The sequence below is a fragment of the Tachypleus tridentatus genome, chromosome 1 (genome assembly GCF_004210375.1).
Source record: "Tachypleus tridentatus isolate NWPU-2018 chromosome 1, ASM421037v1, whole genome shotgun sequence".
Taxonomy (NCBI): domain Eukaryota; kingdom Metazoa; phylum Arthropoda; class Merostomata; order Xiphosura; family Limulidae; genus Tachypleus; species Tachypleus tridentatus.
This window is the reverse complement of record NC_134825.1, coordinates 160,477,645-160,487,697: the sequence shown is the minus strand read 5'-3', so window position 1 is coordinate 160,487,697 and position 10,053 is coordinate 160,477,645. Positions and strand designations below refer to the sequence as shown.

The window sequence follows — 10,053 nt, the reverse complement described above, 5'->3', positions numbered from 1 at the left end:
GGAGTTATGCAAACTATTAACTGATGATGAGAAAATGTCCATTGTGTGTTTGAGTTGAAGTGAATTGACGATATCCACGTTAAAAGGGATTAAGCAAATTTGGACGTTGAAACCAAGAAAACCTTGGATGATTCACTAACAAACTTAGAAGTCCGTAAACAAGAGAAAAGTCTTGATCATTTGATGACGCGTCAGTGGGAACTATTCGTAATTAACGAACGTTAGAAATCACCAACAGAAAGTCAGCTGACACCATGGTACTATGCTTAGCCCAACAATTCCCCAATCAGATAGTATAAAAGGTTCTAGAACAGACGCTACAATAGACAATATACAATATCTTCAAACTTTAGCAAACACTCCGACTGATCTGAACATTCAAGATGAAGGAGAAAAGAGTTTTCTTACCGTTAGTAGAAACACCATTTCTAGTCCAAGCTCTTTGTAAGTATTATAATGCCATTATTTTTTAAACACTAGTAATTATGTTAGTAGAGTTAAAATGATTACTTTTGATAAACATGAATAAATTTGTTTGTTTGTTTGTTTTGGAATTTCGCACAAAGCTACTCGAGGGCTATCTGTGCTAGCCGTCCCTAATTTAGCAGTGTAAGACTAGAGAGAAGGCAGGCTAGTCATCACCACCCACCGCCAACTCTTGGGCTACTCTTTTACCAACGAAAAGTGGGATTGACCGTCACATTATAACGCCCCCACGGTTGGGAGGGCGAACATGTTTGACGCGACTCGGGCGCGAACCCGCCACCCTCAGATTACGAAGCGCACGTCTTAACGCGCTAGGCCATGCCAGGCCCAAACATGAATAAAGATGAATTATATATATATATATATGTCTGTGTAAATATCAATTGTTTGATGACTTAAATGAAACTGTTATTGGAAGTCTTAGTCTCAAGTATCTTTGTTTTAACCGTGAAGCCCCGCATTGGTATCTGTGTGCTCCATTCGCCCACTGCATCCGAACTTCAAATAAATATTTCATGTAAGAGCGGGTAGTGTTAGTCAAAACTCCAACGGCTAAGCCGAAACAACTGCACTCGGCCTGCTTGCAAGTCAGTCCATGACCACATTGCAGTGACTTGTGGTTTGAACAGATGCATTTACTCTAAAGTCAACTTAAACCACGTTGATCACACAGAGACTAATTTTGTAATATTTCAAATAATCTGGACTGTTTTAGGGTTGCCGTGGGAAAGGGGTTTACTAACTTTTCTTTGAACATCTCACAATATCAGTGTTTTCAGCTTTCTCAGTCAGGAGTTGTCTGTCTGTTTGGAATTTCGCGCAAAGCTACACAAAGGCTATCTATACTAGCTGTCCCTAATTTAGGAGCTTAAAACTCGAGGGAAGGCAGCTGGTCATCACCACCTACCGCCAACTCTTAGGCTATTCTTTCACCAACGAATAATGGAATTGACTGTCACATTATAACGCCTCTTCGGAGGAAAGGGCGAGCACGTTTGGTGTGACGAGGATTCAAACCTTAACCACCTGCCCATGCTGGGTCAGTTTAGAAGAAATTGTGTAGTTTTTAAAATGAGGTTCCATTTAAAAATTTCGTGATTACAAGCTCAGACGATAATAATAGGTGGAAACTTTGCAATATACTGTATATATTTGTATTGTTAGATTATATTTACAGCATTCTCAGCTAAAACTGATTTCTGCACGAGTATTTGACAGATCCACTGTTTAATGAGAAAACTGATCAGAAAAAGTACAAAACAAATATGAATTTAATTAAATGAGTGAATTTTAAGTTGAGAAAATGAAAATATGGAGCATATTATGTAAAATGCAAAAAAACATCTTTATTAGTTAATCAAAACAAAGAGCACAACTTGTATACTTGCATTGATCATAGATTGTCACTTCCAGTGGGATCAATGAACATTCGTTATCGTTCAAGATATTTATCCAACGACTAGTTCATGTTGAAAAATAAATAGAAGTGTGTGAATCCAATAATCTTTACATAACACAAAACGTCTGATTTATTCATAATGAGTAAACCATGTTCGCCGTTTCATCCGTGGGAGCGTTATAATGTGATGGTCAATTGCACTATTCGTTGGTAAAAAAGTAGCCCAGGAGTTGGTGATGGGTGGTGATGACTAACTGCCTCCCCTCTAGTCCTATACTGTTAAATTATGGACGGGTAGCGTAGATAGCCTTCGTGTAGCTTTGTGCGAAATTCAAAACAAACAAACATTTTTTTTTTTTTTGTTTAGAGGGAAGATTAGAGGGAAGGCAGCTAGTCATCACCACCCACCGTCAACTCTGGGGCTACTCTTTTATCACTGAATATTGGGATTGATCGTCACATTATAATGCCCTTACGCCTGAAAGGGAGAGCATATTTGACGCGACTGGTATTCGAACCCGCGACCCTCCGATTACGAGTTGAACGCTTTAACCCACTTGGCCATACAGGGCATATCATGAAACGAATTTTACATTTTGCATAAGAGTATAGAATGTGATTTACTGAATGCAAAATTGTCCTTCACCGACAATAAATATTTGTTGTCCTTTGGATATTTTCAAACTTTAAAATTTTACCGAATTGCGCAAAATTTATGCTACTATATGCAAATCAGTAGGTATTAATAACTTTCGTATCACACTGTTATTTATCATTGTGTATCGTTTTGTGTCCCCTTCCGGATTTACAAACACAAGAAACCGGGCTACGATACTTGTGGTGGGAGAGAACAGACAGCTTATTGTGTAACTTTGTGCTTAACTACAAACAAATAAAACATTATTTTTCATTGAACCATCCCACAACTCAGATTTTATGGAAGGGATTTTTTTATCATTTACAGTCAGGATTTGCCAATTATTTGGCACCGAAAAGCAAGCTTTAACTTTTATCGAATAGTGTGGCACATGATTTTACCAAATGTGAAATAATTCAGTAAAAATAAACTTTTCAAACCCTTCTTATTTATAGTTTTATTTTAAGTCTATTTTAATTTGTTGTTGTCTCACCTGCGACACTGTTCATACAGAATAAGTTTTCAAAACTAATTCAGATATTCAAAAAAATCATATGTAGATAAGAAAGAAGTTTTAAATTTTATTTTGGCTTAGCAAATCTAATGCGAAACTTTCTCTGGGGTAAAAGCAACTTTGCAGTTAGTTACAGTGTTGTATTCTATGTTATCCGAGGATCGCGGGTTCAAATCCCCATCATGTCAAACATGCTTGCCCTTTCAGCCGTGGGGGCGTTATAATTTGATGGTCAGTTTCATTATTTGTTGGTATAAAAGAGTAGCCCAAGAGTTGGCGGTAGGTGGTGATGATAGTTGCCTTTGATGTCGAGAAAACCCACTTGTATAGAAATATATGTGTAAAAACGGCTCGTTTGGGTTGAGAAAATTTTTATGTAGTGGAGCGAACAACGGTTTGACCTTCTTCGGTCATCGTCAGGTTCACAAGGAAAGAAAGAGGTAACTGACCGGAAGATGACCACATGTTTGAAAGGGGTTGTGTAACTGAGTGTCCGAATGTAGAGGGCGATGTTAGATGTTTGAATATATAATTTTATATTATTTATTTTACTATATTTAATATAGGTATAAAGGTGTTCCTTTTTTATATGGAAAAACGGCTCGTTTGGGTTGAAAAAATATTTTACATAGAAGAGCGAACAACGTTTCGACCTTCTTCGGTCATCGTCAGGTTCACCGTTCGCTCTTCTATGTAAAATATTTTCTCAACCCAAACGAGCCGTTTTTGCATATAAATTTCTCAACAAATGGGTTTCTCGACATCACTGAAGGTGTTCCTTTATATTGGTTTATTTTGGGTTTAAGTTGTTGTATAAGTAAGGCTTCTTTAATTTTGCGTTTGTTTATGTTTGTTTCTTTATTTAGTATTTGAGTGTTTTCTATGGTTATGTTGTGTTTATTTGACTCGCAGTGTTCGAAAACGTGTGAAGGTGACTTTTTATGTTCTTTGAATCTGGTTTCCGTTTTTCTACTTGTTTCTCCAATATAGAAGTCGTGGCAGTTATCACATTGTATTTTATAAATAATGTTGGTATGGTGTTTGTCAATGTAGTTTTTACATAGTATAGACCTCAGTTTTGTGCCTGGTTTTTGAATAAATTTGGTATTAACTGGAATGCCATATTTTGTTACTAGTTTTTGCCAAATGTTGGTTATTTGTGTGCTGATGTCGGGAATATATGGTATGCAGCAGTATATGGTTTCGTGATTTCGTTTCGTATATGATTTTTTGATTCGTGAGATATATTTACTTTTGTTGGTTGATTTTGCTTTCTGTCTAGGTGTGTGCGTATAATGTTTTCTACGGTTTGTGGAGGAAACGTATTGATGTTGATGAAGTATTGTTTTATTTTGTCTAATTCATCGTTAATTTTATCTGGTGAGCATAGTTTTATGGCTGTGTTTATTTGGTTTCTTAGTATGTTGAGTTTTTGTTTTGTTTCATGTGCTGAGTCCCAAGGAATGTATAGTCCAGTATGCATATATATTTCTCTGCAAGTGGGTTTTCTCGACATCACTGATTATTATTTCATCACAACCACAAATATAGGGCATTCCCAAACCTCATAAACCAGATTGTTCATTACGACCAATAATGTCCACATAATTCATAATCGTTTAATTACAATTTTGGTAAATACATAGCATGGGCATTCTCCAAATATGTAACATCAGCCAGCTCATTCATCAAAGACTCTATAATTTCAAATCTAATCTAAATCAACTTAATCATAAAGCCTTAATGGCCAGTTTCGATGATATATCCCTCTTTACAGAAGTTCCAACCACTGAAGCCTGCAAGATAGCTTTAGAACTCTATATCCGAGACCCTAACCCAACTATAGACATTCCCAGCAACCAATTAGCAACCCTCATAGAATTCACCACGATAAAGACAAACTTCATGTTCAACAACCACAACTATATACAAACAAATGGCCTAAGCATGGGCAACCCAGTATCACCAGTTCTAGCCAATATTTTTATGACACAAGTTGAAACACAAGCAATTAACACAGCATTACATTCACCACTATACTGGTACAGATATGTAGATGACACTGTTGCGGGATTCAGATCTACAGAACACACACTTAATTTTTTCAATCACATTAACTCTATACATCCCAACATTAACTTCACATGTGAACAGGAAGAAAGCAATCAAATATCATTTCTTAACCTCAAAATTACAAGAACCGACACACAATTTAAAACAGAAATCCACCGAAAAATAACCCATACTGGACTATACATTCCTTGGGACTCAGCACATGAAACAAAACAAAACTCAACAATCTAAAAATTTCATAATTTAGAAATCTCTTTTTAAACATTCTGTGCATGGGCCTGCATACAGACCTGTTAACTTTTACGAATTTACAAGTCTGCTGACGATGAAAGAGCCTCTGATAAGATAAAATTAGTAAAAATGAGCTATTACCAATATATAGCTTAAGCTGTCTATCCACAGGTCACACTGAAAGGTTTATGACGTTATCTGCGCATGTTCTGTATACGTGCTGTATGACCCTCGTATTAAATGGTGCAGAGGCTTTGAGTTTGAAAATAAAGTTAACACTTACTGTCGGAATCAAGAAAACAACCTAGACTTTGGTGAGGTAAGTATTAAAAGTTGCACAAAATGTCTATGTATTTTTTTCAATTATGAAGGGATCAGCTCCGTGCTATATCAAAATCTGCTGAACGGGAAGGCTAGTACAAGTACTGTTTATTGCCTTAGTTGGTTAGTAGTGGTAGAAACTTGAAACCTGTATGAAACACTTAAGTTTATGTAGAATTAAATTACTAAGTCATGTTAATTATGAATATGGTACCAGTGTTAAATAGTGAAAATATATATTTTCAGTAGAAATATCTCATTCAGTACTGTTATTATATTTATAACACCATGAGAAACTAACTGGGAACGTAATAAATGTTTATGTTATAATAATGGCTTCTTGTAAGTGGTATTATGTTTTTCCAGTATTAAAGAATTATAAGTCAAAAACATCTTGTGTGACATGATGGACTTAGAACTTTTAAGATATGGACTTGGTAGGTGAAAAAGAAAGTTTTTATTCTGATAATGTCAGTAAATATAGAGTAATACGATTTTGTTTTAACAAATTTATTTATATCTTAATATAATGTCAAATTTAATCTGTGTCAAATTTAAAAGCAGCTATAAAATAAGAACAAACTACTGATAATAACCAGAAAAGGCAAAGGTAAACAACATTTTAAGAAATTAAATTTTTTCGTATATCACAGTGAAACATAAGGGCAGAGCATAAAAGTGAGAGGTAATACACACACATGTATATATTGGCAAAGCTGTGCAGCAATATGACCTCTTATAGTTTGTGGTCAAAGGAATTTGTTACTTCAATTCACTGTTAACCATTATCAGACTTGCTATTCATTAAGGTAATTAGATTTTGTTTTTTTAGACAATTAAAATTTTATAGATGTGCAGTGCAAAGGCTTTTAACTGCCAACAATTGTGCCATTATCCAAAATTTTAGAATAGCATAAAAACCACATTTCATGTATCTTGCAATTACATCAAGCATGTTTCAATATAAATGTAGATGTTATTTTTGTTCTTCCAGTGAATTTGAGTATTTTTTGTGGTAACTGATGGCATTATGCAACTGTAACTTAACTTGCTAATCTTTGTACGTGCCAATGAATTTAACTTGTTGAAGACCTATACTGGTATATTTAATATTTTAACATAATTCTAATACATTGGAGAAAATATTATTGGCTGACACAGAACTGTAGTTTGATATAAAAAGAAACAAAATATAAGACATATTTCGAAATGTATCCTTGTAGTGAGCCAAGATAGGAATGTAATAATAGTAAGCATGTACTAAATGTTTCAGAATCTTCAAAATTCTGTCTTCATTAATCTTTATGTACAACACTGGAAGACAGAATTCTGAAGATTATGAAACATTTAATACATGCTTACTATTATTACATTCCTATCTTGGCTCACTACAAGGATACATTTCTAACTATGTCTTATATTTTGTTTCTTTTTAATAAATGCTTTCTATTATTATGTCTGTATTTTGCATTATTATTAAGTTGCATTTTACAAAACACAAACCGATTATTAAGTGTATCTGTAAGATTTTTAGCTTAATACAAACTATAGAGTTAGATATACTAACTTCATATTGTGCAGTTGTCTTAGTGTAAAAATCTGTAAGATTTTTAGCTTAATACAAACTATAGAGCTAGATATACTAACTTCATATTGTGCAGTTGTCTTAGCGTAAAATCAGTGTTTAAACATAATACACAAGACGTTTATAATTTTATCACTTTACTATCCATATTGTTTTGTTTTGAAAAATGTCAAAATGTTTGTGAGTTTCAACATTCTCCATAGATTTAATATCTTAATATTTTTCTTTTGAGTAAGAAGGTGAATTTCACTTAGAATGCAAGGTTTTGATAGAAATACATAACCCGTCAGCTTATTTGATCAAAATTGTAAGGCTTTTACATTATAATTATTTTTTCTTATTTAAATAAACCTCCAAATTTCCCTCATTATACACATTATATATATCCATTATATGTTTTTCACATTTGCAGATGGTTTAGTACTACAGAAAGTAATAACAATAAATATATAAAGAAAGATAGACAAATGTAAATTGATGGCCACTATTGTTTTTTATGGAGTGCCAGATTCTTAAAACATAAAATCCAGAAGTATTTATAATAACATAAACTGAGTATTCAGCTCTTGTGTGCCCGACTTCAGACACTTTGAAGCTGCAGATGATTACAAAAGTGAAAATCAAATCCAAGTGTTTGACCTTATAAAAGTTGTTAGTGGGTTGTGCTGACTAATTGCTTTTCCTCGTGTAGCATTGCACAATATTTAACAACAGAATGAGATAGTTTCCTTGCGTTGGCTAAATTAGTTATGGTTGCATTAAAACATAATCTTAAAAACAATTTCTTGACACATACAATAATATATGTATTGTCTTAATGAGCAATGGGAAATTTTTGGATATAACCCAAAGAACATGTTGTACAATAAAATTAAAAGACATAAATGTAGCTTTAAGGTTTTTTTTTTTTTAGGTATTATGTCACTGGCTGAAGATACAACATCCTTAAATAAATTTTGTTTTTCCAAACAGTATGGATAGTGGACAGGTCAGTTTAGATGAACAAGCTGTAGCTGAACTACAACAAGAAGCTAAACGAGGTGCAGCTAGAGCTGAGTTGGTAGGTGCTTTAGGTTGGAAAAAGCCAACAGGAATGAAACTGAACAAAATATTTCTCCACAACACTATATTAAGTACAGTGCGAGGACCTGGTATGAAAAAAAAAATTGAACCACATGATCAAGTAACAGTTCGAAGCGAGTCTAAGCAAAGTCAGAACTATCAAAGGAAAGTAGTGAGTGGAGACATATCACACCAGAAATTACCTTTAATAAATAAAAAGCATCAACCAGGTCATGCAGAAAAACTGCAAAAATCAAAAATTCAGCAATCTCCAGTTAGTGCTAGTACTAAACTATTAAACAGAGCCCAAAAGCTAAGAAAAGAAAAGTCTAAAAATAACTGTGGATCTAGAACTTAATGAGTTTCATCGACTGTTTATTAATATAAAGAAACTGCATTTAACAGATTTTGTAATTTTGACAAGTACACATTTATTATTTGTAAGTACTGTGTAGTTTCTTATTTGTTTGTAAAAATAGATAACGTGGTGTTAAATTTTGTCAAAAGGTGACATAACTCGTGTATGTGTACTTGTGTTTCGAGTGCCAATAAGACAAAAGTTGTAAACCTTTTTCCCATGTTGTACGTGAATTAAATAATACTCGTATTATTTACTTAGCATATAAAATTTTGTTTTATAGGAGTTTCAGACATGGAAGATTGCACTACATTTTAAATTTTGTGGATTACATTGCTCTTAAGGTTAGAATGGACAACACTTTGGGTGTAATGATGGCCTGAGCACAAATGGAAAGTAATCCACTCCTATAGTTCATTAAGAAACCTACCATAAAAATGTAAATTATCTAATGTCATTGCCATTTAAGATAGTTCTGGAATCTGATACTGAGCATGATTGTTAATAAACACTAATGACTGGTGTGTGTGTGTGTGTGTGTGTGTGTGTGTGTGGTACTGTAATAAGTTTGTAAAGTAGCTAAGGAAGAAACTTTATAAACTTTGTAAGGGAGTTTTGCTAGTAAGTGTATAACTGACTTTTCTATGATAAACTCTTGACAGATTTGAAAATTACATTTTTTAATAACTTCAATTGGATATTTTTATGCGAGGAAATGTTTTTTTTCTAGTCCCACTTTTTGTGGTACTATGAATAATGATGCAAGTACCTTTGACAAACTTACTTTAGAAGTACAATATCATAGAACTATTAAATAAATGTTTAGTTGATGAATAAAATGTTTTTGAATTTGTTATTTCAGTTTTTAATGTTGTCTAAGAGAAACGTGGTTTTATTACAATCTTCAAAATACTGCTGTGAAAAATGAATCTGAAGTTGATTTGTATGAAATGAAAATTACTCAACCTTGTGTTAGTATATATACTTTATTATGATAATTCTTGATGATGAGAAAATTCACTTGTAGAGAAAATTTATATATTTAACAACAGCTGGTATGGGTAGAGAAAGCACTGATGGAGGAGCGAACAACGTTTCGACCTTCTTCGGTCATCATCAGGTTCACAAAGAAAAAAAAGGTTACTGACTGGTAGCTGACCACAGGACCCTTTCTTTTTTTTGTGAATCTGATGATGACTGAAGAAGGTCGAAACGTTCGCTCCTCCATCAGTGCTTTCTCTACCCATACCAGCCGTTGTTAAACATATAACTTTTTATTATGATGTGTATTTAGCTCAGTTAAGTTTCAGTTACTGAAATTAATAATGTACATTTGTTTTATAACTCATAAGATGTAAAACATAATTAAAAAGTTTTTTGAGCTGAC

At 33.5% G+C, this 10,053-nt stretch overlaps 1 protein-coding gene across 1 annotated transcript; it reads left to right on the top strand.

Moving 5' to 3' along the window:
- The first annotated feature begins 229 nt into the window (after positions 1-229).
- LOC143229064 (uncharacterized) lies at positions 230-10,053 on the top strand. Its single transcript, XM_076460814.1, has 2 exons — positions 230-444; positions 8,219-10,053. The coding sequence occupies exons 1-2, from the start codon at positions 263-265 to the stop codon at positions 8,664-8,666; spliced, it is 630 nt and encodes a 209-aa protein (XP_076316929.1). The 5' UTR covers positions 230-262; the 3' UTR covers positions 8,667-10,053.